The 27,842-nt window shown below is 46.9% G+C and overlaps 1 protein-coding gene across 1 annotated transcript; it reads right to left on the reverse strand.

Annotated features, from left to right (window-relative positions):
- Positions 1–7,808: 7,808 nt before the first annotated feature.
- On the reverse strand, positions 7,809–27,640 carry zfc3h1 (zinc finger C3H1-type containing). Its single transcript, XM_084477590.1, has 36 exons — positions 26,945–27,640; positions 26,070–26,561; positions 25,525–25,700; positions 25,166–25,312; positions 24,705–25,062; positions 24,186–24,394; positions 23,912–24,035; positions 23,726–23,820; positions 23,318–23,494; positions 22,905–23,069; positions 22,170–22,307; positions 21,858–21,973; positions 21,550–21,699; positions 21,134–21,308; positions 20,690–20,818; positions 19,784–20,527; positions 19,467–19,576; positions 19,208–19,339; positions 18,973–19,094; positions 18,674–18,778; positions 17,791–17,919; positions 17,172–17,349; positions 16,276–16,462; positions 15,922–16,113; positions 14,351–14,588; positions 13,492–13,597; positions 13,032–13,230; positions 12,786–12,880; positions 12,392–12,499; positions 12,126–12,230; positions 11,567–11,732; positions 11,076–11,176; positions 10,546–10,647; positions 10,167–10,206; positions 9,378–9,440; positions 7,809–9,072 (listed from the first exon to the last, which is right to left on the reverse strand). The coding sequence occupies exons 1-36, from the start codon at positions 27,495–27,497 to the stop codon at positions 8,935–8,937; spliced, it is 6,564 nt and encodes a 2,187-aa protein (XP_084333716.1). The 5' UTR covers positions 27,498–27,640; the 3' UTR covers positions 7,809–8,934.
- Positions 27,641–27,842: the final 202 nt, after the last annotated feature.

Raw genomic sequence — 27,842 nt, forward strand, 5'->3', positions numbered from 1 at the left:
CCTTTAAAGAAAAAATACTTTTTACAATATGACGACTATGTGCGCGTTCATTCATGTCCGCATCTGCATTCCAATTAACAAATAATACTATTAGCCCACTATACTACAATGTAGGCTATTTTAATAAATTGAAATTAATATAATAAATTTATGAAATCCAACCGATCTCTGTGGAGACGGAGAGTTCCGTTCAGTCTAATGACGCACCGTATTCAGTTCTGATCATGATAAAAACCTGCATCGATAAAGAGACTAGAGGCGTTGGACTGATTTCGTTTGACTGCGATCACTTCGAAATCAGTCCAACGCCATGATTCATAGGGTTTTCTTTCCCCCATTTAGCACCCCATCCCCCAAATGGAATGACCCGCTGTTTTACGCACGCACACTTTTCCCGACACGACAACCCGAACATAAAAAACAAAAAATAAGTACAGGCATACACTCAAAGTAATTAAATAATGTATCACAAAATTGTGTTTTCTTTCGCAAACTGAACAATGGAAAATCTTGGCACCTTTATTTCATTAGACATCCTTGTCCCCTACTTGTTTATAAGGCCAGATAGAAACACCACTATGCTCTAACCCCCACTATACTGTACAATCAACTCAAGTCGAAAGGGGGAAAATAGAGAGGAAGTCATAAACCACAGTTGTACCTTTTAGGGCCAATAAGACACTTTGTTGGAACAGGGAGTCATATGTGAATCATCCTGATAAGTGTGTTTGTGTGTGTGTGTGTGTGTGTGTGTGTGTGTGTGTGTGTGTGTGTGTGTGTGTGTGTGTGTGTTTTGGTAAGAGAGTGCTGTGCGAAGGATGTGGTGTAGGGCTCAGGCCATGTGATGGAGACCTTCACAGGAGGTCTTGTGATGCCCCATTGTGACTGGGATAAAGGGCTGAACAAATAAACCTGAATTGACTTAATTGGAAATGACATGTATGGTCTGATTCAAAAAAGAGAAATGTTATGGATTCTTTTGGTTGAATAATTGGTAACACTTTATTTTAAGGTGTCTACATAAGAGTGTCATGACACTGTCATGAACTTGTCATAAACGTTATGAACATGTTATAAACGTTTATGACTTTGGTCATTAAGTGTCATTTGGTTGTTATGATAAGTTGACATTGTTTGGGTTGTCTTGATTATGACAAGTTGACATTAATCAAAGTGACATTACCAGAACTTGTCTTGGTCATGACAAGTTGACACGTTGACATATGACATAGTTGTCATATGTCATAGTTATGACAGCGTCATGACACTCTTATGTAGACACCTTCAAATAAAGTGTTACTGAATAATTCACTTCAGTATAAGACATAACTCATAGCCTATTATTGTCATATAGCAGTTATAATAGCAGTATCAATTATTGTAAGTAAAAGTACAGGTAGTATAGTGCTAATGGCGGTATTGATAGTAGCATGAGTTTGTGTGTCTCTGCAGTGACATGAGCGCCAATACACTGGACAGCTTTCCTACTGTCATCAGGGCTCTGCCCAGCCTTCGTGATCTGTGAGTCTGCTATGTACACACACACACACATACACACAACCATGTGCGCACACCAATCCACACACACACATGTACACACAGACATACACACACACACGCATGGATTTAACAAAGTGCGCACACCCATTCACCCATGCACACACACATGTACACATAGATAAATACACACACAGAAGTATATGTAAACAAACACACACACACAAATCACATATGAGATGAACATTACATTATGATGGTAAATAGATATGTACTGTATATAGTCACGTGACAAATCCAGACTCCATATAAGCCTGTGTTTCTTTCACAGAAATCTCCATAACAACCATATTAAAACCATCCCAGAACATGCCTTCATTGGAAACCCTTCCCTGGAGACAATGTGAGTAACCAGGCTCCCTGGGCTCTGGAGCTGCATCTGGCTCTTTAGCTCCTCACCTGTGGTCCCTCAGGTGTATATTCCTATATCTAAATAAAATAATGCTGATAAAATAAAAACATTTTAATCATGAACAAACGGTATATGTTGAAATATGTATGATGTTGCAATGGGTAAAAAGGTGGTGGCTCAGGCATGAAGGAAGCGTTAGTTGAAATGTATTTTTACATAAACGTTTTTTTATCCTTATTTTAAATATATACATTTATTATAATATATTATAGATATTATTATATTCTACTATTCTATTTTTGCATTCTCCAATCTTAAAAACATTACACTAAACATCACAAAACTACACTGAAAGGCACAGCAGAGCAAATGTAAGGGATTTTATATTTATTTTTCAGTAATAGGAAAAAGTACAAAAAAAAAATCCTGTACCAAGGTTCCCAAGTCCTGAGTGTGTGCTCAGTGTGCTGATGTTCAGATCGAGTTGGTTTGAATTTCAGAAAAATTGCGTACCATGAATAACTTAAATAAATAAATAAAATGACTTTTATGCTACAACTGCAATATTTTGTCATTTTCTGTTTTTCTTTGAACCTCCAGAAACCTCCATCACAACCCAGTTCAGGCGATAGGAAAAACCAGCTTCCAGAAACTTCCTCAGCTTCTCACACTGTAGGTCACAATCATTCTGTCTGCCCGTCTGTCCGTCTGCCTGACTGACACATGAGCTGCATGTTATACAGTAGTTACATTGGAAAGCATTTTATGTCTCAATAAATTTTTCAATGTTGGTTTTAATAAAATAAGGTTGAATGTACTACAACAACAACATGTTACAGCCTATTTTTTTTCCTTAGATCTTTGAGCGGAACCTCTTTGATCACAAGGTTCCCCGACCTCACTGGTACCAGCAGTATGAAATCCCTGTAAGCATAACTACATCTGCGCCCAACCAGAGGTCAAAACCCTACGTATAAACACACGTCTCAAAACGAAACAGACACTATATTAAACAAAGTATAAATATCAGATAGGCACATGGCTGTTAGAAATATGATATACAATGAGACAAATGTTTTGTGTGTAGAAATGTAGAAATAGCAGTTATGTACTACTTATGTATATATATATATATATAAATTACATAACTGCTATATATATAAATTACATAACTGCTATATATATATATATACGTATATGTATTTATTACATTTTCTTGGTATTATATGCATATATATATATATATATGTATGGTCTTAATGATCTGATGCTTCGTTTAGCTCCATCTCTGGAACACACATATCAGAACTTCCCAGCAGCCTGTGTGAAGACCTGCCCCTCCTCAGGCAGCTGTAAGTCTGACTCCGCCTCCTTCTCTAATGTACCGGGTCGTTTGAAGATGATGGATTAACAGAGACAGGAAACCATCAATGTGAACAATTCACATTACTTAGTGTGTGTTGTCTCCTTTAAATGACGTGCGGTGTGTGTCCTGTGATGTCCGTCTGTCTGCAGGGATCTGTCACACAACCGCATCCTGTCCTTACCCTGCTTCACTGACTGTAGGAATATACAGAAAATGTAAGCCGTCAATATTATTATTTTTGCGAATAAGCAGTGGTTAATTATAGTCATAGTGATATTTATAGCCAAATTGTTATCGTTTATACGTTTTTGTTGGAATAGTAGGAGTAATATTTTTTAGTTTGTTGTTTTGTGGATAGCCACCTCATTAGAATTCTAATTGTTGTAGTAGTTATAATAGTTAAAGTACTAGTGCTATGTTGTTGCTTTGTATGTTTGTTGTGTTTGTACAATACACAATTGTATTGTTCAACAGTGATCTGCGGTATAACTCCATCCATGTAATACGGACTGGAACATTCCGGAAGATGAGTGCACTCTCCACGCTGTGAGTGACGAGCTCTACACACACACGCACACACAGTTTGCACAAATAAAATAGATTTCCGATTGTACAAATTTGTTAGTACAAATTTTCTCATGTGAAATAGTTTTCCCCTATTTGCCAAATTAATAGATTTTTGTGAGAAAAATAAAATAAATGTTGTTTATTTATTCCATAGACTTCTGACCCCTCGTTTTATTTTTATGAAGGTTGTGTTTTATGTTTTTACATGCAAGACATCAAAATCACAATGATCTTGGCCTTTTTAAGCTGACCTAGCACCCCAACCCTTTTCTCTCTGTGTTTACGACCCTCTCCCCCCTTAGTGACCTCTCCTTCAACCGGCTCTCCCACCTCCCCCGGGGGGAGGAGCTATCAGGCCTCACCCGTCTTTTGGCCGGGAACCAGGAGCGAAGGGGCCCCCTGCCACCCCACCTCCTCAGGTACTGCTGGCTGGGAGACCGAGATCTCTTGAGTGAGGCCACACAGGGGGGGAACTGTTGGGCTCATGGTCGACGCAGAAACGTGAAACTTTGTGGACACACATAAAAGATTAGATCTAATATATTAAATCTACGTTTGGACTATAACTAATAAAGCAGGTGAAGAGCATGTGGTGGCTACCGTATGGAGGGCTTGGACACAGGTCATATTACTGTCCCTACACCATCCCAGTCCGTTTGTGTGCGCGCCAGGGGTGTTTGGTGTTAAACTTACCTGGATATTGTTTTGGTTCCCAGAATAGCAGAGATGCCAGTGGGCCTCCAGTGCTGTGTGCGGCCCTGTGGCAGGCCTGGGAAGCCCTATCCCATGGGCCCCTGCAGGAGAGAGAACGGTATGAGACACAAAAACACACACAAAGACAAGCATCCACTTAATCCCATTAAAAACTCCATAAATCTCACCTCTCATTTAAGGGTGCGGCAAGGAAGATGGCATAGCTATTCTTCAGCCTTTATGGAGTGAGAATATCTGTTTTCGATTTGACTCGTCCTCTCAATTGCGGAGCAACTTTTCTTGCGTATTTATTTTCACAAACCTGCGTTCTTCCGCTTTCTCTCTTTACAATGACAATGACATAACAACGCAACCCTGCTGTTGACAGACAGACTGGTAATCTTCTTACAGGCCTACGACAGCCACAGATAGTGTATTTTCTTTTTTCCAAGCAAAAAGATTGATTGCTGTCCGGATGTTTAGTGAATTCCAACGAATATGACAGAAATGCTGCTAAAATACATTGCCTGCCTCGGCTTTAAGAGAATAATCTATGATTCTTTCTATGTTTTTCGATGACCTGACAAGGAAACGGTGTTCTGAGAGAGCTCACCGACCCGGAGATGCGGCCAGCGCAGTATCACGGTATGGAGAGCAGAACTCAAGCCTGCTCATCACCCCGTCCCTCCAGGCTCATGTTAAAACACTGAACACTAGAACAAAGGCACCACGCAGAAACCACAGCATCCGAGGGTTGTTGGCTGTGTAAACGCAGTCAAATGTAGACAAAATCGAATCTCATAAACAAAGCACTAAACTGCTTTAAATTGATACAATTCATTTGTAGATTAGGAGAATCTACAAATAAGAAAATCGATTGCACATTTCAGCTGTTGATGTTATGTTGTTGATGTTATTCAGCGACAGCAAGATTCCCTCCCTCTGTTTTTCTCCAGGGCTTCTTCTCCAGATCCCGCTGGGCTCGTCTCCTCCCTGGATCGCTCACTTCTGTGTCTGGGCCATCTTCACCCCCTCCGTCGCCCTCAACTGCCTGGCTCTGAGCCTGGTCCTCCTACCCGGAGCTGTGTGTAGAACCACCGCAGCCCAGCGTCTCCTCCTGGCCGCCCTGTTCTCCCTGCGCCTGCTCACGGGGCTCTGTGGAGCCGGCCTGGCCCTGGCAGAGGACCTCCAGAGTGCCACGGATCTCCCCGGTCTGCAGACCCCGTGCTGGGGGGGGCGGTGGCGGCGTCTCACCATGGGGGAGCTGGTGTTCCTGCTCTCCTCCCAGGCCTGCGTGGTGCTCCTGATGACGGCCGTGGCGTGGGAGCACAGGAACCTCCGGGCCTCCAGGGAGCCGGCGACTCCAGGGGTGCGGCAGCGGCTGCTAGGGGCTGCCTCTTCCGTCCTGGTGGTGGTCGTCCTGTGCTGCAGCGCCATGCTGGTTCTGACGGCGTCCATGCGGGTCGTCCGGGACGAGAGCAGCTCCGTCCGCACAGGGCGGACGCGCTGTTGGGAACCCGACGCCGCGGCCCGTGTCGCCCTCAACTGCGGCGGGTACCTGCTGCTGACGGCCATCCACGGGTTAGTCTTCCGCGGCCGCCGGGGATACAGGAACACGGCTGCCCAGCATCCCCGGCCGGCGCTCGTCACGACCCACGCACACGCGCTCACCTGCGTGCTGCTGGCCAACGCGCTGCTCTCCGCGGCCGAAGCTCTGCTCTGGTTGGCCGAGGGCTCCTCCTCCGTCGTGGCTTCCACCGGCCCCGTCCTGCAGCCGCCAGGAGGGTCCCCGTCTCTCCTCCTCTCAGCCTTGCCTGCCGTGCTGGACCCTCTGCTCTACACGCTCCTCCACCTGCAGGGGGTAGACCAACACGTCGCCCGACCTGGAGATGGGAAACACTGACGCCGCCCCCTCCCTGGTACACAGACTTGCTCACAAATGCGTTCTTATCCTCAGAACGAATCGTTTCTAGGTCAATCTCAACTTTATGCTCTAGGTGCTGTGTGTGTGTGTGTGTGTGTGTGTGTATGTGTGTATGTGTGTGGGACATGTTCAAATAGAATATCTTGAGTGATAAAAGCCAAATGTTTTCCCTCAAGGAATGTTTCGACTTGAACTACGTACACATTGTGATCACACACATACAACCAAAGCAAAGGGAAATGTACACAAGGTTTCCAGTCACTGCATTTTAATAAACTTTCCTCGCAATTTGTGTCCAGTCAGTCCACGTCTCTTCCATGGTTCATATAAATTACTTTCATGTGTTACTGTCTGACTTTATTAACCAAGGGTTTCATTGCGGACGATAAAAGGTTTTTTTAATTTAAAATTCCTGGTAGAAGTGTTTTTGTCCGCTTGGTTTAACTTTGTCATGACAAGATGACAGAGAGGATAATCCATTCTTGTGAAGTCATTGCAATGGGCCTTGAGATGCAATTGATGTTCAAGATGTTTTTATTAAAAGTTTGGGTCGTCTTGGCAGAATGGACTCAACCCACTAATCATTTAGGAAAAGGTCATAACTTGTCATTAACTTTTAATAAATATTCATTTTGAGTTGGTACAATTCAAGGGATATGAAAACATGAAACTACAAAAGGTTTTCATAGACCTTGTTTAACCATTAAAATACCTAGCAAAGATAAGTCGGTAGACTCTACCATCATCATTAGGTCAGATAGAAGATCATACTAAAATGTTAACGGGACCATGAATACGAATGAGAAATATGTATATATATATGTATATGTATATATTTTTTCATTGTGCAGTTCCTCTAGCGTTTGAATGAAGGGTTTCATTAAAACCCTTGTCAAGCCAAACTCCCAAGATCTTGTTAAAAGTTAAGATTTTATCAAGGCTATTGTTACATTGTTTAACAGGTTCAGCGGTCAGCGGTCTCATCAGAACATGAAACCAGCCTTAAATGAGAGATCCTCATCCTCATCCTCATCCACTTATCCGGGGTCGGGTCGCGGGGGCAGCAGCTCAAGCAGGGGGCCCCAGACTTCCCTTTCCCGGGCCACATTGACCAGCTCTGACGGGGGGATCCAGAGGCGTTCCCAGGCCAGTGTTGAGATATAATAAATAAATGAGAGATGAGACTATTAAAAGACTGCAATAACTGAAATGATGCCATCAAATGTACCAAGGTGAATGTAACCTTTAACATGACCTGTAATAAAACCTGTCTTCCTGATAATCCTCCACTCTGCGGCATGTGGTTTGCGCAACAAAATGAAATAAATACACTAGACGAAACTTTCATTAGAAAATAATTTAATAAACATTTTCAAACATACAAAAAAAGAACATTGGAAGGAAGTGAGCCCTCCGTTCCCGACTAATACTTTTTTCATCGTTAATAATATAATTTCAACCAAAACAATAAAAAACAAAAAACAAAAAAAAGGATTGCACGAGCTCATGAACGGCTCTTCCGCCCGGCCACTAGTGCCGCTCGTCTAAAAGGACCTCCCCCATTGGTCGGCTGGTAGACGACAGTCACAGCATTGTGCAGTCTTGGCGTCAGTCTCACAAATACCATGACAGAATACTAGCAGCGGCCAATTTTCAACCCCCCACCCCCACCCGCCCTTGTTTGGTTACTTAAAAAACGCTGGACAAATTGTCAATTGTTATTCCATGGACACGGCACGAAAAAAAAAAAAAAAAAAGAGTGGCAGCAGCATCACTACCAGAGAGGGGAGGGGCTGGGGGGGGGGGGCGGTGATAGCTCCTTTAAAAAAACACACACGGTATTTGAAATCAACCCACAGTGAGGTGCCGGCGGTCCATCCGAACGCCACCCACCCCCACCCAGGCAGAAAGGATAATAGAAAGCAAAAACCCACAAGTGACAATACAATACAGAAAACGCAACAAGGAGGTGGGGGGGTGGGGGTGGGGATTGGGGGGGGGGGGGGACACAAGAGAAATTAAAAACAACAGGCTAACAAGGCAGCTGAGTCACCAAGCAGGGACTATACTTACGTACGTGATGGGAGGCTGATACTAGCAGGCCCAAGATAGTTCTGACAATTCGAGGAAGTTCATTGGCCTCCGTGCCCGAAGCGGTGCCCCCCTCATTGGCCCGCAAGTTGCGGGGCTGCAGGAGGGGGGGGGGGGGGGGGGGGGGGAGGGGTGGGGGGAGAGGAGGAGGAGGAGAGGGGGAGGAGAGGGGGAGTCACCCCCCCTCCCAGCCACCACCACGCCCCCCCCCCCCTCCACTCTGATTCTGCTTTACCTTACTTGGCAGTGGTCGGTCTAACCTTAAAGATCTCAGGAGATTGCTTTGTTTATACTAAAGATAAATGGTATGGGTGGGGTGGGGGGGGGGGGTGTGGGGGGAGGGGAGGGAGAGGGAGGTGGTGGGATGGGGGGGTTCAGCCTGCTTCATGTATCGTCTCCCTGAGTTGGGGCGGGGCCTAAACTTAGTGGCTCATTTAGACTCACTCCCAGCTCTCGACACCTGTCCCCCAGTTTCCTCAGCTTATCAGAATTACCTCCCTCCGCCGCATGGAACAACAGGCGCTGGAGAGCAGAGAGAGAGAGACAGAAAGAGAGGGAATGAGAGAGAGAGAGATCGAGGGAAAGAAAAGGGAATGATAGAGAGAGAATGACACGGAAGAAGAGGAGGAGCCAGGTGAATCACGCTTTAAAACAGGAGTAAAAAACAATCAGAGAGCAACACTATAAGCAGGTTAAAAACAGACAAACCTGAAACAAAAAGGAGAGGCAGCTGAATTTTGAAGGCAGGTGCAGTATGTGTAACATCTGGATGACTGCTTGAATATATGTGTGTTTGTGTGTGCGTGTGTGTGTGTTGAGAGATTTACATCTTTCCACAGGGCTGCACACAGCGGTAGATGGCGGAGGACCTGCCGATACAGGAGACGCACCTGCAATAAAAACATGAGAAGAAGAGGAAGGAAGAAGAAATGGAAGGAAGGAAGAGTAAAAATGTGAAAAAAGAAACAAATAAATCATAGAAAGAAATGAAGAAACAAACAAACAAAAAAATATAGAAAGAAAGAAAGGCGGAAAGAAAGATAGCAACAAAGAAAAAAAGATAGAAAGAAAGATGGAAACAAAGACGGAAAGAAAGAAACAAACAAATAATTCAACAAAGAAAGAGTGAAAGAAAGAGAAAGGGTAAAGTTGTAGAAAGAGATGGAGAAAGGGAAAGAAGCCGTAGCACGGGGAGCAGCGTGTCAGTTTGGTCACAACAACGCAGAGACGTCCCTGTAATCTCGGCCGTTACCGACAGTGAACACCCAGGCCTTCATCAGGGGGGCCCCCCCATCAGGACGACGAAGACCATGATGACGAGGAGGAGGATTAGACTGTTGGGGCGAGGGGGCGCTCTGGAAGGCGCAGAACGCCGTTCACGGTGGACCAAGAACAATATGCACATTCAACTGCCGTAAGAAACAAGTGTGGGTGCACTCTTATTTGAGTCGGGTGTGTCGGGGTCACATCCTTTTGACAGCGCAGGTGCTTCAACCTCCCGTCAAAGCCTCCCCCGCTAGCAGTCATGTTGTGCTGCCTTCTCCACTATCAAATGCACGCCACCACCACCGCCCCGTCGCCCCCCCCCCCCCGTCCCCTGTGCTACTTGGACTTACCTCAGCTCGCTCCTTGAGCTCCCACTCCACAGCGATTGCTCTGCCAGGAGACACAGAGCAGACATGCGGTCAGCGTCCATTCAAAATGACCCTAACCCTAGAGTTGGTTAGGGCTAACCCAAACATGCGGTCAGCGCCCATTCAAAATTGTAAAGGGATATTGGAATGAAAGAGTCTTACACTTTTTTTTTTATACACGTAATAGACGGCCCAATGGAAGCACACCTGCAGAGTTACTGCAATATGACATCACCCGGCATTTATTTGAGCCATTATTTTCAGGCGCATTGGCTTTTCTGTCCACCCTTTAAGACCGTTAGGAGACAGACAGAGATGGAGGGAGGGACAGAATAATAAATTTAAAAAAAGTCAAACTTACATTTTCCAGATGGCCAAACACTTTGGATGGCTGGTGGTCAGCAGGCGGGCCTGGAACTTGAGGTGTTCCATGCCGCCGTCCCGCCACTCCTGGTAGAGTAACCTGGAGCGGGAGCACAACCACAGCTGGACAACAAGACACGCACACATGACTCTGGACAGAACTGGAGGAGCACCCAGGGAGAGTACTACTTTTATAACATTTTCTAACAAAAAACGATTATTTCCAGGGTTGCCTTCCGGCAATGAATTGTATAAGGTAGCGGGTCAGCAACCTCTCGACTGTGAAGCGAGCGACCACACACACACACACACACACACACACACACACACACACACACACACACACACACACACACACACACACACACACACACACACACACACACACACACACACACACACACACACACACACACACACACCTAACTATAGTAGCTAACAGGTACATAGAGACCATTTGTCATTTCCCCTTTGCAAAGTAACCAGGGTTCTTCTCTCAAGCAGCATGTTGGTGGTTCTAGGACGAACCTGAGGCCCAGTTCAGCGTTGTTGGGCATGGCATAGCGAAGTTTCTCCAGGACCATTGCATGCTGGGATGGCAGCAAACAGCCCAGGTAATGGTTCACCACCTGGACATCCACAACAAAACCAACAGACAATGGAAGGTGCTCTGGTATAACACCGATGCAGTCACTAGGAAACTGGGTGGTACATGAACGATTTATGTACTCTTAAAGCCTTAAAGATGTTCAATAGTTCAAGTCTTTTATTCTCAGAAAAAATATATAAATATAGAATACTATTAGTAAAGTACAGGGTAATAACAATAGTGTGGTTTGCATCCACACTAAAGAAATCAAAATCGAATTATGTGCAAATACAGTTATTTGCAAAAAGATGGTTAGCAGAATACTGTGGTTGTACTGGTCAGCTGCCACTAGTACTGGCTCGTCACGGCATGGAGGTGATCCTAATATAAAGGCTCCGGGCTACTGAGGGGCGGGGGGGTGTGGACTTGCCTTGTTGTGGAAGCGGTAGCAGCTCCAGTACTGGGCGGGGCTGAAGGGGACCTCCAGCCGAGACGGGACGGTGCCCAGGCAGCGGTGCACCAGCTCCCACAGCACCTTGGAGTGCCGCTTGGGGGCCTGGTCGCCGTTCTGCCGGCAGCTGCTGAACAGCAGGTAGCTGCAAGGAGAACGCACCAGGAGTCAGACAGGGAGTCAGAAGGGGAGTCACACTAGGAGTCACACCGGGAGTCAAAGCAGGGGTGATACTGGGAGTCACACCGGGAGTCACACCAGGAGGCCAAACCCTTCTCCAGTCCTTTTGTTGCCCCCACGTCGCAAACCAAATGCATTGGCTTGTTCAAATCATATTTTCTTTCCAGAAAGAGTAAAAAACTATCGTTTTTTTCTATTGTTTAAAGACTTCTTTGTGGACAGATGTTGGTACATAGCGACAAAGAGAGCTCACCTTTAGGGTACCGATTAGTAGTTGGTCAGTTCACAATCAGTCTAGTGTGTAGGTGTTTTTTAAACCAGCTGGGTGGTTGTTGGGCTGGGGGGGGGGGGGACTTACTCCATCCAGAGCTTATGAAGAAGGTCCAGAGGCATGGCCGACCCCAGCGCACGCTCAAAGGCGCTGGCGGTCTCCTCTGTGGAACCCTGCAGCCAGTGCCAGCGGCTGGAGGAGCAGACAGCAGACGTGTTACCACAGAACGGTACGTTGTTAGGTTACAATGGCGATGGGGGACAGGAAGGAGAGAGAGAAAAATATATGGAGGAAATGTAGGAGGACTTAAAGAGAGAACAAACGAAAGAAAGACTGAGAGACGAGTGACCCACCAGTGGATCAGGTGAAGGTAGGGCATCTGTGGGAGGAGCTTCTCCTCCAGGTGCTTCTTGATGATGGATCCCTTCAATATAACTGAAGTCGGGAGGCCAAGGATATGACTGGAAAATATAATTACAAAAACGTTCAATACACGCGCTTTGGGATCAGCCTACTTCATTTCCGGCACTATGACCGCTGTCGGTAGACAGCTGCACATGCTCTTTCCGGTTCGAACTGGCGATGGGTAATTTTTACATTTCACACCGTCAATACCTGCAACCTTGTTGTTAGACAGATGATTAACTAACTAAACAATATATTTACAAATAAAGACTTTAAAAATGGTCGCCATGGTTTCGGAGGGCTAAAGGTGAACTATAAAAAGATGTGTAGGAGAGCCCTCACCGCAGGATGTCCAGGGGCTCCAACTGGTTCTGCTCGTCCTCACAGAGGGAGAGGAAGAACGCCCCGAACAGGGGAGGGATGGCACTGGGCTTGTCCTACACACACGCACACACACACACAGTTTAAGAATAGTCTGCATTCAAGCTCCCACTTAAATAATAACAGGGCGCTGGTTTCTTCCGGTGGGACGTGAACCTCAAATGGCATGGGTTGCCGGGGGTTACCGGCGGTGGAGGCGGCGCTCACCTGGGCCATGAGGAAGCGGCAGGTGTGGTAGAAGATCTGTGCGTTGTTGGGACACTCGGCCAGCGCGTGGAGCCAGACGGTGACCGCCTGCTCCCCGTTGCCCTGGCGGTGGTGGAGGTCCGCCAGGGCGTCGCGCAGCTCACACGACACGGGACACGCCTCCAGCAGGGGCTCACACAGCCGCACCCCCTCCTCCAGCCTGGGAACGAGAGAATACAAACACAGATCAGTCGCAAGCGCATGGTGGATAGGACAAAGAAAGGACCACCCGACTTTGAGAACATATAAGATATAGGTTGATATATGAAATGATAAATAGCGCCACACATTCAATCTGAAGACGTTCTTTTATCTGGTGACTTATTTAGATATTGGACTTTTAATCGATTTAGATCTGAGCCAAAGAAGGAAATAACATCGCTGGCTTGGAAACCTAGCATGGCAGCCAAGGAAGACTGACCTTCCAAGGAACTTGTTGAGGAAGAGGAGGTTGGTGTGAAGAGGAAGGCAGGCCGTCACCCTCGCCGCAGCCGGCAACTTGTCGTCCGTGCACTGAAGGATGGCATCTGGTCAGGGGGAGAAACAACGTTCATTTAATGCTCCACTTACAACGGGCTCTAGCTGAATACAAGTGCGATTATCTCAATGGAATTGCCTCTGAATGAGTCAATTCATATTTAACACCATTCCGGGCATCTCTTCACTGATTGGTTCAGGGAATCCATCTCAGTCCATCCAGGTGCGTGAAGTGCGACACTTCCTAATGCCGGAGACGAGCAGAGGGCGACTTTTTTGGTTGTGAAGAAGAATGTACTGATTTCTGTCAGAGTTAATATGGTTTCCCCTTCATCCTGTACTCCCTGCCAGACCTCTGTCTCTAACCCCCCAATGTTCTTGAAGCATTGATCAGGGAAGCAATTCGGGGATTGGGATTAGCATTAAATGGCCCTTCTTTCATGTGTCATTCAAACTAAGAAGATCCTCTGCAGACCAATTGTTTGGGTGTTTGCCAATCCAACCCAACCCAGGTATCACATCCAACCGGTTAATCAACTTAGACGGTAATGACGGTAACCTGGCCCGAGCAAATACAGGGGTTGCACCTTTTTGTATCGTATAACCTAGATCAGGTAACTAATGGCAGGCCTTGGAATCTACACCCTTGATTTGAATGAGCCTACACCCTTGATTCTTCATTTGGCTTGCCAGCCAGGAGTCATACTATCAGCACATAATGTGCCACACTAACTCCTAGTCAACCCAACTCCCACCCCCATGACCAACCCAACCCATTCCCGGTATGTCTCTGAGCCGGTTACCTTGGAACAGAGCCACCAGGATCTCGGGCGGCGTGCTGATGTCCTGAGCAGACCTCCAGGGCAGCTGGAAGGGCTCCCTGCTGACCAGCCGGCCGGGGCCCGAGGCGGCCGGGTCGTACAGGCTGGACGGCAGGCAGTCGAACTCCGTCAGGTGGATGTAGGAGAGCCAGAGCAGTGTGCGGTCGCTCGCCGTGAGGTGTGCCGCGATGCACCGCTCGCTGGCCGATTTCAAGGAATTCTGTTTGTAACAAACAAAACAGAGATTACATGCCTATGCCTTTGGAGGAAGACAGGTTTATACTTGGAGCATGGGATTATTCTCTGCTCTTTTTAACAGTGTTCCCGAGCCCAACTAGACCACTAGAGTAAGGCACAAAATGGGCACAATATAAAACAACAAAGACTTGGTATGTCTGACATTTGCAGTAAGCACTAAAGCTAAAGCATTAAGCGCAGTACAGAGCAAAGTTGCAAAATTGTCCCGTTGCAAAAATTTGCAATGGGACGAAGCGGCTTTTGAACATTGCAAAGAAAGTGAAACGGTTAGTTGCAGAGCGTACAGAGTACCGATCAAATCCAAGGCTTATACTGAACCATATGAACTTAGGACATAAGTGTCATTCAGTAGCAGAACATGACTAAGATATGACCCATCTTCTCTTCAGGAACTAGTTATGGTCTAGTACAGAGATGGGCAACTGGCGACCCTGGCGATCTGCGGGTCTCTGTGAGACCCGCAGATAATTTAAGATAAATAAAATAAAAAAAACTGAAAACAGAAAACTCGATCAACAAAAACCGTACCTTTCAGTCAAGATAAGAAGCAGAGTATCTTTTCATAGAATTCAAAGGCAAACCGATGTGTCTAGTTTGCTTAGAAACAATATCAGTCATGAAAGATTTAAATCAAGTCGCCACTACTACAACTGCACTGAATATAATGCTAGTTGTTGCACTTCATTTTGGGCCACTGTTTTTCAGTTTTGTGCCATCATTGAATAATGATGTATGTGAACCCTTTGCACTGAAAAAAATAAGAATCACTCATGTGGCTTTTAAAACAAACTTGTTGTGTTTGTCATTTAACAAGATTATAGACATGTTAAAAATGGCATTTGAGCATGGAAAATATGAAATGAATGTTGGTTCAATTAACATACATAGGCTATGAATCTACATGTTTTTTTAGGTAGTGCCCATCCCCAAAATGCACCAGAAGACAGGAAAACACATCTACCAAGGATTTTTTACCAATTTACCAGGACTACCCCACATCAACATCACCAGCCACCACTGATACAGACATATCAACACATAATTTGTTCTTATTTTGAATTATTTTGTAGCTTCTCTCATATCCGATTAGGTGAAGAGCGTGTTCATGTGGCCCTCTGATGGTGATGATGAAAAATTGTGGCCCTCTTAATCATGAAAGTCTAGTACTTAACCACCCTGGTAAAGGCAATCAGGCTCCAAGTCTGCAATGGGTAGGTGAAGGGTGGATGATGACTATGAAGATGTCCCACGACTTCCAGTAGGACAATAGGAGAGTCTGTGGTCAGGTCAGTCACCTGTAGGATGGCCAGGGCACCACCGATGCGGCCGGTGAAGATGTTCAGGTCCACCCGGTAGAGCAGTGCCTCCAGCAACTGGAAGGACAGCTTCTCTGTGACGCCGGCCGATGTCACCGTGGCAACGAGGAAGCGCAGCAGGCGGTCGCACACGTAGTCCTTGCCCTCGAAGGAGCTCTCCAGGTTCAAATACTGGAGGGAGAGAGGGGAGATGATGACCAACCAACGACCAACCAATTTAAATCTGACTTTTGCACTTAACATGGATTTTGTGTAGAGTCTGATTTAGTTTATTTTGTCACTTATATTATAGCCCTGTAATATATGTTATTATTGGCTATTAGGGGCACTCACTCTCCACCAGACTTGGGGGTCGGGGGCGTTCTCCACGGCCATCTCACACATCTCCTGGACCTCCTGCCAGCTGCCCCGCCGGGAGAACAGGGACAGGTAGTGGCACCAGATCTCAGCGTTGTTGCTGTTGTCCTCCAGGGCGCGGGACAGCGTGTTCAGAGCGGCCTCCAGGCTCTCTGACGCAGGGCTGGTGGGCACATACAGCGAGAGAGGTTGTTGTGAATAGGGGATAAACGCAACCAGTTTGAATTACGTTTACATGCCAAGGGGTTTTGTCGCTAAGCATTGCTTATCCGAGCCTGCTTCGCTCCACTCGTGCGTTAAAGCCAGTCGCACATCATATTAGGTCTTGTTCTGTGCTTAATGTGGATGCGAATGGATGGCGCTGTGTGGCACGCCATGGTTTTGAGCAGAGCTGGTAGTTCGCGATGCAGCCGGTGTTAATGCTCCCATTGGAACTCATGGTTTCAAATTCATAGTAGTCTACGCGATGCGGCGCTGACCCACTCTGCATTTGGATGGTGTCGCTATAAATGGCTCAACGTGTTTGACATGCTAGTATAAGTAATGTGCGTTGAGGTTGGTGGCTGATTTATCCAACAACTTCTCGCACTCTGCGCTACATTCTCTACCTGTAAGTTCTCTACTGACCAGATCTTATTTTTATCGATCTTTGTGTTTCTAACCAATATCACTGCTTATTTTAACTCTGTCGTACCGCATTTCAATCTGCCTGAACCGTGGGTGTCATCCCATCTGTAGGTTATTTCTTGCGGGAAGCGTTACGCCCCTAATACATAGATACATCTACTGCACATCATTCGTAGACATTTCCCAAATCAACAGACCCCTTCTGTTACAAGCAGTGATATCGAGGCTCAGGCGGCTGAACTCACGTGTCGTTCTGACTGAGGTATCTGAAGGCCAGCTTGATCCAGAGCTGGGCGTCCCGGGGGCTCTCCGCCACGCTGCTCTCCAGGTTGGCGATGTCGTCCGTCTCGCTGATGAAGTAACGCTTGTCCTCCGGTGCCACGCACACGTCCAGGGACGACAGTCTGCTCTTGGCTCGCTCGTCTGGGGGGGGGGGGGGAAATAAAACAAAAGATTGGTTCTCCAGGCAAAGCTCTCAGGGAGGGATAGGTCTAATGATGAAAAGAAGGAAAGAACAAAGAAACTGGTTTCTTTCCCGTTTCCCATTTAGTCAATTTAGCAGATGCTATTATCCGAAGCGACCTACAGTGAACTCCGATATATAACATACAGCAAGGGCAGGCAATTTGTTTTAGAAGCATTTCCTTCATATTTGGTGGAATTCTCTTAACATCCCGACAGCAACCAATAAACAAAAAAATGTCTCTGGACAAATCTGGTATCTTTGGCTGTCACCGGTCTTATAAGTTATAAGCCTGTCCAATCATTTCACTCAGCACAAAATAAATGACGAAGAAATTAGGATTGCTACCTCTACCTTCCTACCCGGGCGCTTAGTGCAGAGTTGTAATGTTTAGTGCTCACCATGTTTCCCTGCAGCCGGACCGTCTCCTGGGCTCTCCTCCTCACTGTCCTCAGAAGGAGCAGAGCTCCTCTGTCCTGCTTGCTTGGGCCTCCACCTCCTTACGTCCTTACAGGTGGTGAATGGAGGGACTAGGAGGAAGAGAAACAGAGAGGGATGTAACTATTTCTATCCAAATAAAACATTCAGTCTCTAAAATGAGGTGTGCCGTGCCTCAATTCTATAGTCAATAGAATTATATTCAATTAATTCTATATTCAATTAATACTATATCAATGCTTTAGTTTGTTTAATAAAAGCGTATTCTGTAGTTTTATAAGGGTTTTAATAATTACCTTATTTAGCACCATTTCAAAGTTTAAACAAGGCCAAAAGATACCAAATAGCTCTTTAATATACATGAAAGGAAGCTATGTGTTCTATGCAAATCCGTCACCCACAATAGCGATTGTGTGATTACTATTGAGTAGAGCTTGGCCTAGCATGCAGTTTTATCAAAACATTGCACAATTTTAAAATTTCCTATTTCGAAAGTCTTCTGAAACTTTTAGGCTGCACTCAATTTCAGCTGTAACCGAAACCGGATGAGTGAATCTGAATACCACTGGTGTCTACAAAGCAATATGTTATAAATCTGTTTTTGCCATTTCATGTTGTCAAAAAAACACTGTAGAATTTTTTTTTTTTTTTTAATGATCTGTCTGTGAAAAAACAGGATTCAACAGCAGTGTTCTCTGTTGGCTCTAATTCAGTCAGGGAAAGATACGCACCACAAATTTGCTTTCCTCCGAATATTCAAATATTTGTTCGGACAACCTTATAATTATTCAAAGCTTGAAATAACGTATTGGGGCCAGCCCTCATGTGTGTGGTTAGATGACCCACCATGTCGTTTGCTCTCGTTGACCTTGCTCACCAGGAGCACGGCTTTCTGGTCGATTACCATGCGGTCCTTGGTAGGGGCTCCAAACAGCTTCTTGATATACTTTTCTACAAACAAGAATGTAGATATTTTTGGATAGAGATTTAAAGACAACAGATACTTTCAAGTGTTTCATAGCTACTTTAAATATCTTCCTAAATAATTTCCTAAAGTGAAGAGTTTAAGATATTTTCCGTATTATGGGATTAATGTTTTTTCGAAGGCACATGCTTTGGAACAAATTTAAAGAGCTTTGGCAAACCTGTAGAAACTCTGACATCATCGTCTGAGCTGCCCTCTGAACAGCCAATCAGAGGCAGGTTGTAGGACAGGATATCCTGAAACAGCTGGTTTCCACTCAGCATACAGTTCCTCATGTGTTGCCTGGACGGGGAAAACCCAGCACAAAGGTGATGCAAATTGTGGTCTAACAATTTATTTATAAAAACAATGTTTTTTGACATATTTATACGTTTTGCATTTACAAGAACACTCACCATTGGCAGTCATCGTCGTTGCATGTGCCTGTGAGGTCGAAACGACAGAAGCTGGTTTTGGCATCCACAGTGTTGCTGTATGTCACTGAGCTCAGAGACAACTTCTCCTTGGTCCTGTAATACGGGCTGAACCTGAGAGATGAACACAATGAATATAATTAGTATTTACTGGTATTGAAATACAGCTCTGAAACCTTGACTAATTGCTAAGCTCTGTCATCACGAAACAACAATGAAAACAACAGAAAGACTACTGTACCTGTAGGCCTTGAACACCAGGAGAGGGCTGTGATATGGTGCAAATGGTACTGGCTTCAGTTCTGGCAACGCTGATGTGCTTGTCACCGTCTCCAAGTCCACAACCATAACCTGTACAGCAAGACACCATCACGCAACAGTAAGTACGGTGGAAGAGCTAGTTTGTTGTTAGGAAATGACCAGAGACAAGCTCATAAAGTAGTTGCCCAAACAGTATGACCACCGATTACAATTTCACCAATAGTAAACAGAAGAATATCCAAGGTCATTAAAAAATGGCCTTTAAAAAGGTGAAACTCTGGAGAGTTTAGACATTACCTTTCCAGCGGGTGGGCTCTCCGCGTCCTCCCACGCCTTACGCAGCTCTCTCTGCAGGAGCTCCCCCAGCTCCACCTGCAGCTCATACTGGGCCTTCAGGGCCTCAGCGTCCAGCCCCTGGAACACCGGCGCGGGCCCCGTGGAGCCCGCGGGGGCAGCGGCCGCCGGCTTGGTGGTGGGCGTGTCCTTGGCCGTGGGCGTGTCCTTGCCGGTGGGCGTGAAATTGGCGGTGGGTGCGTTCTTGGCAATAGGCGTGGAGGACCCCGGCTGCTCCAGCTTGGGTTTGGTGAAGGTGCTGGACTGGCGCAGGGAGAGGCGGCGGGCACCTCGGCCGGCGGCGGGGGCCGGCTCCCCCTCACCCTCATCGGGCAGCTCCTCGTTGCCCAGGGTCAGCTTGTCCTGGGAGAGGTCCAGCAGGGAGGGCTGGGGCAGGGCGAAGGGGCTGGAGGGCGGCGGCGGCGGCTGCGGTGGTGTGGGCTGTGGCTGTGGCAGCGGCTGGGGTTGAGGCTGTGGCTGTGGTATCGACGGCGGTAGAGGCTGGCTCTGGGGCTGCGGAGGGGTGGGGGCCCGCGTGGCTTCAGCCAGGCTGGCCCGGTTGTGTAGGGCCTGGGTCTCCTTCAGCTTCTGGATCTTCTGGGCGTACTCCGACTCCAGCTGCTGCAGCCGCTGCTTCTGGGCGATGAGCTCGGCGAAATGGCGGCCGGCGCCGTGCGGGGTGCCGTCCAGACGGGACAGCTTCCCGGACTGAGGAGCACGAATGACATGAGAAGTTTTACTTGAATGTTCACTAGAAATACAAAACAGTCCAATCACATCCTGTGATCACACATGTACTCAATCTCCAAACCAATGCAGACATTGTAAGACCACCCTGTCACGATTGTATAACAAGTGGGTGAGGTTTACCGTTGAGTGGTTGGGTTCCAGCCTCCTCTTAATCCCTCTCCCGGCAGCCATCTGGGCTTGAGACAACTCTTTCTCCAGTTTCCCCGCCTGGTCTTTCTTTATGGCCACGCGGTGTTCCACACGCTGCACCTACAGAGGTCGGAAAGGTCACGCGTTGAGCAAATGCAACATCACCACGGTGAAGGACGGTAGCACAGCCGTGAGGAAAGGCAGAGCATAGTGGATAGGTACGGGGGAAAAGCTAGAGCATGCCGTTTTATTGGGATCTCGTTCTGGGTTCATTATAAAAAGATGACGGAGGAATGTAATGCAGTGCTTGAAGTTATAGCGTGGAACCACCGAGGGACATGGGACAGAGGATCGTATCCATGCACCAAACCAAGGTTGCACTTTTGGCTGTGCAAACACTTATTTTTGTGTTGTGCATTGAGAGGCTTCCCCCACCTGTTCCTGGAGCTTCTTGAGCAGAGTGAGGTTGGCGCTGACAATCTTCTCCGAGGCGAGCAGCTGTTCCCTCAGCTTGGCCACTTTGCCCTCGGCAGCAGCCAGAGACTCCCGTTTCTTCAGCTCCTGTTGGAGCAACTGTCTCAAGATGGCCTCGTCTTTCTGCATGATGGCTCTGGGAGGGACGACACAAATCATGCCTGTTTTTCTAACTGGAGCAAGGAGATTTTTGTTTGGTCATTTATAATTTTTTTTTAATTTTATGCTCTTTTTTTTTCTCTCCCCTGAACACGGGTAGGGAGAAATACTATTTTGCCACAGGAATAACCTCCATATGTTCTTGCTGCAAAATTGCTGCATTTTCCATTTATTCTGAAGATTTAACACTCGCAGAAATCAGGAGCACAGGGCCGCACCTGTGTTTGGTTAGCTTCTTCTCTGCGGCTGAGAGGTGCAGCTCAGCCGAAGCCCTGGAGGACGTGTCCATCTCGGTGTCAGAGGCCGCCGGGGACGCTGATCCGATGGGGCTGTGGCTCGGTTCCTTGAGCAGCCGCTGCTTCTCCCGGCTGGGGACCAGAACCACACACACACACACACACACACACACACACACACACACACACACACACACACACACACACGTCAGCTTCATACACCAACACTCACGCTCTGCCAGGGGGAAGAGTGGGAGTGCCTACTGCAGTACTAGATGAGAACACCATACCTTGCAATCTCCTCCCTCAGCTTCCGGTACTCCGTCTTCTTTGCCTCTGGCAGGGCCTCAGGAGTTTTGAGTGGGTTGTTCTCCTTCTCTGAGGTCGCCGCTTTTGGCTTCGCCGCCTAGAAGATGACAGAGGACGTCCACAAATCACTATGACTGAAGCTCAACTTAGAGTGGAGCGGGCGGGCACTTTCCATTCAAAAACAAAACCTTTAGAAATACTAATTTGCCAATCAAATCAAAAACTCAACCACCCTGACCCTACACTGTGATTCTCCACATAGGTTGAAATTGATGATGGACAATGCCACCCACCTCAACAGTCCTCCTGGCCTCCTTGATCATCAGGTCCAGGCACCCAAAGGAGGACAGCGTGGAGCTGCAGGCTTCCGGTTCAGATTCGCTGTCGTCTGAGTCGTGGAGCTGCACCACCACCGGCCTGTGTCTGGGGAGCTGAAGAGAGGGGACAAGTACGCACCAGTGAGCAGACATGACAGAAGCAAACGCACTGGTTACCCGTCACACTAGAGGAACACAGGGCTTTGACTCTTGCCATGTAGTGTCAGTTTTTTTCCCAGTGTTTTTATTCTGCTCTCCCCTTCTGAATGTATAAAATAATAAAATATTACAAATAACAAGGGCAGCAACTTATTTTAGTTGTTGATTAATCAAACAATACTTTTTCAGATTCCTTGATTGCTCAGTTTGTCTTTCAAATGTCATGAATAATATCTAGTTCACACAAATGCGAGTCTAAAGTGATGTCTTAAATGGGATGGCTTTATCTGACGTATTACTTTTGTAATAACCAATGAAGCAAATATTGGAAATAAACTGAAACAATAAGCAGCAAATCTTTGTTACTTGTACTTGATTAATGACTTACAATATTAATCGATATCAAACAATTTATTTCTGTCTATACTAATCGATTGATCGGCTGATTGATCCTACAAATAACACTATTAATTTGTCTCGATACAAAATAAAACCAGTTTTGTTTGAATTAATTTGGTTTTCATTTTTCATAATTCCATCAGAATGTCATACCACAAGAGGGGGCCTGGGGACGTGGTGGCCTCTGCTGAACTTGGGCGCCCGTGCTTGGGGCACAGTATTCTGGTTGACCATGCTCAGGTTGCCCCTGGATGGTAGCTGGAGTCCAACAGGGACCGGAGCTTTAGGAGAAGGAGGGTCGCTTTCGGGGCTCTCCTCCTGTATAGAGCGAGAGAGAGAGAGAGAGAAATAGTACAGGGAGACATTAGACATTTGGAGGTGTGATCTAGGGGTAAAATACTTCAAAATGGCTGATTTGGTTCCAATGGCATATGCAGCGTCTTTGATCAAGTCACCTATAACTAAAGCTGGTAAGAGAGCTGCTGCCTTGCAGAGTTGAGGGTGTGAGGGGGAAAGCAAACACAGACAACCTCACATATCTAACAGAGACAGAGAGAGCGTCATACCCCCGGCGCAGGGACCCTCTTGTTGGCCATGGACATCAAACACGTCTCCCGGAGCAGCATCTCCTCCTCTTCCTCCTCATCCGCAAACGGAGGTTTGGGCGGCAGCGACTCCTCCGGAGGGGGAGGCGGGGGAGGAACACCGGGAAGCATGTGGGGGAGGAACTGCTGCACCAAGTTCTACATAGAATCGGAGAAAGGAAAAGCATGAAGAGCCAGTAGCATCACAACTGGTTCACACTCCACCTAGTGGTTTGGAGACTGTTCGGTAGCTTCCATTTGATGTACTATAATCAGTTAGTTCCATGAGAAGGCCTTAGAATAAATGGAAATAAACATTATCACAGTCCTTTTGGAGATGGAAGGCCCTGACAAAAGCAGACTGAACCATTATGAGCATTGGGGTCGTACCATTCCGAAGTGGGCCGAGTCTGCGGGGTAGCAGGGCAAGTAAGACAGGGAAGTGAGATACTCCGTGGACAGGTGATTGTGCGCCGGCGAAGAGGCTGTCGAGAGACATGTAGAAAACATTATAGGACTGCACCCGGACACTACGTCAGAATTGGACCATACACTTGGGACTTCAAAATAACTCACCTGGCGATCCAGTCTCGCTGTCTGTATCCATGGCCACCTCGTCATAGTTGTCGTACTGGTAGAGGTTACCCGAGGAATCCAGGCCTTGCTTGCTCATCGACTTCCTGTGTTCCCTGTCTTTCGACTGAACAAACAAGGCAGAGCTCCATCTTAGTACAGGGTTGCATGCCATTTTTCACACTTTACTACAACGGCATACAGAGGCCGTCATTGTAGCGGCCCTTCATACAGTTTACATTACTGTATATGGTGGTAAGTCATCAGTCGGTCTTACTTTACTGCGGTCCTGGGCCTTGCCCCCGACCAGCTTCATGAAGCGGTTGTACTGCTCGTCCTGGTTGGACAGGTCGCGGATCTTGCGGATCTCCTCCTCGCGCTTGCTGCGCTCCTCGTCCTCCAGCCGCCGCTTCTCCTCCTCGCTCTGCTGCTGCAGCTTCCACGTGCGCAGCTGCTGCTTGCGGGCCGCCTGCTTGGCCGACGAACCTGGGAGAGAGGCATGGTGGTCAGCTGTGGTTATGTGCGGTCGGACCCAATGTCGGAAATCACAAAATTAATGGAATGGGAAGGGAAGTCCGATAGATGGAAAGTCTGACTTGGACAGAATCCATTCAAATGAATAGGCAGAATTTATACAAATCTGCATAATCTATTCCAATATATTACTAATACAATAAAAAAAAATAATAATCTTGACTGTAATATGACGGTGATAGAAGGGCGATTTTTGTTTTTTGTGATTTTTGATTTTTTGTTTTTGTTTTTTTACAGGAGGTAAGGAGAGGTCAGGACCCACCTGGGCTGATCATCTTCTTGGCCAAGGGAGCCTTGCCTGGGGTTCTGCTTCTCTCTGCGGCCAACTTGGAGACAGGCTTGGCTCGCTCTCTCTCTGCGAGATTCGCTCTGCCCCGGTCCCTGTCCATGAGTCTAGCAGGAGGCCTGAGCCCGGGCTTGGCAGCAGGCCTGCCAGGGGTCCTAACTGCAGGCCTGGTGGCAGCGGTCCTTGCTACAGACCGGGCCCTCTCCCTGGCCCTTTCCAGGGGCATGACCCTCGTCCTGGCCCTCTCCGCTGCTGCTGCGGTGGAGGCAGACCTAGTAGTGACTCTGGGCCTTCCAAGGGTGGCATTCCCCGGGATCACGCCTAAATTCTTGTCCTGCAAGTGGAAATGTCACCAAATAACGTTAATTACTATTATGGCTGCTGGGAGTATGTAATGACTATTACAATCCCAATTATTATCCCATCATCATCGCTACCTGAGATGCCTTTGTGATGCGCTCCTTGCTCTCCTTCATGACCTGCTGCTCTTTCTGGTGCCATTTCTTACTGGCCGACTGCAACGCCAGGAGCCTGAGCTGCATTTCAGACAGCTCCTCCTCCTCCACCCTCCTGGGAAGACCGGGCTGTGGGACACAATCGGCAGCGGTCGTTAGTTACAATTGGACGAGTCGACTTTATTACATATTCATTAACATTAACATTCTTTGATTTTCAACATCAAATGACTCAAAACTATTGAACATTATACAATTAGAGACATGATTACTTATCTTTGCATCTGTAAGCTGCATTTATATATGTTTAATATTAATATATAAGTTATAACACCATGTACCTTATCAGGTGAAGTTACTGAGTCTTCACTGGACGTGGATAACTCTCTGCTGAAGTTTGGATTATTTTCCGGGTCTCCGTGCTCCTCTTCCTCTGCACAGCCGAAACATTCATCCAGCACAATAAGGTCTTCTCCAGGAAGCATTGCTTCTGCATGATTGGGGCCTTCTCCATTTCCTACGAGGACAAATCAAATTCAATGACCTTACCTGTTGATTAATCACTCAGTCGTTCGGCTTTATCTAGTAGCTGCTAAATCTCTTAACTTTAAAGACATCTTGTATAAAAGCATTTGCAGAGATGTTAGGCCTACCGGGGTAAAGGCATCACAATGGCTCCATGATTTCCCAATTTGGAGATAAAAGACTAATCGTATCCTGCTATTTCAAAGTCTAATTTAACTAGAGCCCAATGAATCTTTCGAGAAGAACCTATATATACATTTTCTGTGGCAAGTCGTCAGCCAGTCAAGGTCAACATGTTCAGATAAACAGCTACTGTGATCAACAGACAACAGGACACCTGTGTGGTGAGATGGTAACAAACCTCTGAGACAAGCAGGGACTGGAACCACGTCGCCCTCCTGGCCGTCCTTCACAACTGTCTGCTGAGCTTGCCCCTGTTCCACCTCCTGTCCAACACCGTTTTCCTCTTCTAGCTTCTTCTTCAGTGCGTCCAATTCGAGAGGAGTGAGCAGCTTTTGGCGCAAGGGCTTGAGATTGAAAGCCTGGAATACTTTCTTCTCAGTCCTCTGTGGGTCGGACGCCTCCTCGGTGGCACTGTGACTCTGAATACTGGCGGGTTCTGCTTCGGTTCTTTGTACTGTAACATTGGCAAGAGTCTCTGGTGGCGGCTGGTCTCTGGAGGGTGAGTCGCTGGGTTCTAGGGCCTTGGATTCCTGCTTCCGGATGCATTCTAGCTCCAGCTGGATCTGCTTATACTTTGATAGCAGATCCTCAAAGCTCTCGTCCATCACGTTTTCGGATTTCGCAACACTGTGCCCTGGTTTTCTCACCTGAATCCGCCCAGGCGGCTTTACTGTGTCAACAAAGTCGTCAAGGAACATGAAGACTCTTGAGTTTGTGTTTATATAATATACATATCTTGCGTTTAACATTTCTAAATACATTTCTAAAAATGTTGGTCTAACGTTTTTAAAGTTGGAGAAAGTAAAAATAGGTTACATATAAATAAAACCTTGATCGGGATACCTTGACCCTGTCTAAAACCCTGCTCGTGCTGGGACCACCAGACCTACTTTCACCCTAGTAGCTAACCAACCATTGATGGGACCACCAGACTTTCACCCTAGTAGCTAACCAACCATTAATGCCCTTTATAGATTATCTCAAGTAGTAAGACAAGGCATTTTAAGTTCAAAATGCAGAGTCCCCTTCACACATATGTTATGAAAAGGATACGTTTTCTAGGAGGAGATTCGTTCTTGTTGAGGTGGAGCTCTCCAGGTCCGTAACGTTCAGATGGGGGTCTCAGATTAGCCGTACCGCGACCTGCTCCACCGCCTTCTCCCCAGATTCCTCTGCTCCAGTCGTCGCGTCCCCCAGGCGGAACAGCCCTGTGCTTATACCTCCCCAAGGCGTTGTGACTTCGTTCCCAGAAGCCTGATCGTTGGTTCACGTCAATGTGCGGTGGACCAAGCCCCGGTGGGGGAGGTCGATCAGGCCCACTAGGCCCACATTGCTGTCGGTGGCTCGGGGGGAAGGGCCCGAGCAAATGAGGTCCGAAGTCGAATGGCATTAAATGTCGAAACTCTGGTGGCGGGTGTGGCGGGTGTGCCAGGCCCATTAGAGGCAACAAATTATGTGAATGTTGGTGGTTTTGCCTCCTAGAAGAATCAACGCTTGGCCTACCGCCGCCCAGCTCAGCAGGCATATTTTCCTCGGTGTCATCATCACAGATCTCTCCGTCTTCGAGCTCCCCTTCTTCCCTCGGAGAACGATTGCTTGAAGCCATTTTCTAACGAAATACAACTGTTCCTAGATATGTCCTGTCATCGGCGAGCCTGGTCGTTATTATGATATGGGGCTTATCGGAATCAAATGAACGCAAATCTAGTCAACTATACCACTTGTGACGGAACGCTAGCTTGCTTTAGCTACCCCCCTCGTTCTCCCTCTGGGCTTACCTCGTTCTAGCATCGCGATAGTTGCTCAATACTGAAAGTAAGGGCACGTCACTGTATACGTTATACAAGTCTAAATGCGCACACATTCTTTCTAAAGACGAGTTGTTTCTCATATAAATTTAATTTAAATGTATATTATTTCAGTATATACGTCACTTTTTTAGAGGTGAATA

This window comes from Micromesistius poutassou (assembly GCF_964030765.1).
Source record: "Micromesistius poutassou genome assembly, chromosome: 13".
NCBI classification, from domain to species: Eukaryota; Metazoa; Chordata; class Actinopteri; order Gadiformes; family Gadidae; genus Micromesistius; species Micromesistius poutassou.

Bases quoted from the DNA above. Each gene is read 5' to 3' on its own strand.
- zfc3h1 (XM_084477590.1), bottom strand. From the start codon at position 27,497: ATGGCTTCAAGCAATCGTTCTCCGAGGGAAGAAGGGGAGCTCGAAGAC. The intron at 22,308-22,904 runs GTATGACATTCT...CCCTCTCTTCAG, and splicing joins TCCCCAGGCCCCCTCTTGTG to CTCCCCAGACACAGGCCGGT. The intron at 12,500-12,785 runs GTGAGGGCTCTC...TATATTTTCCAG, and splicing joins GAGCCCCTGGACATCCTGCG to TCATATCCTTGGCCTCCCGA.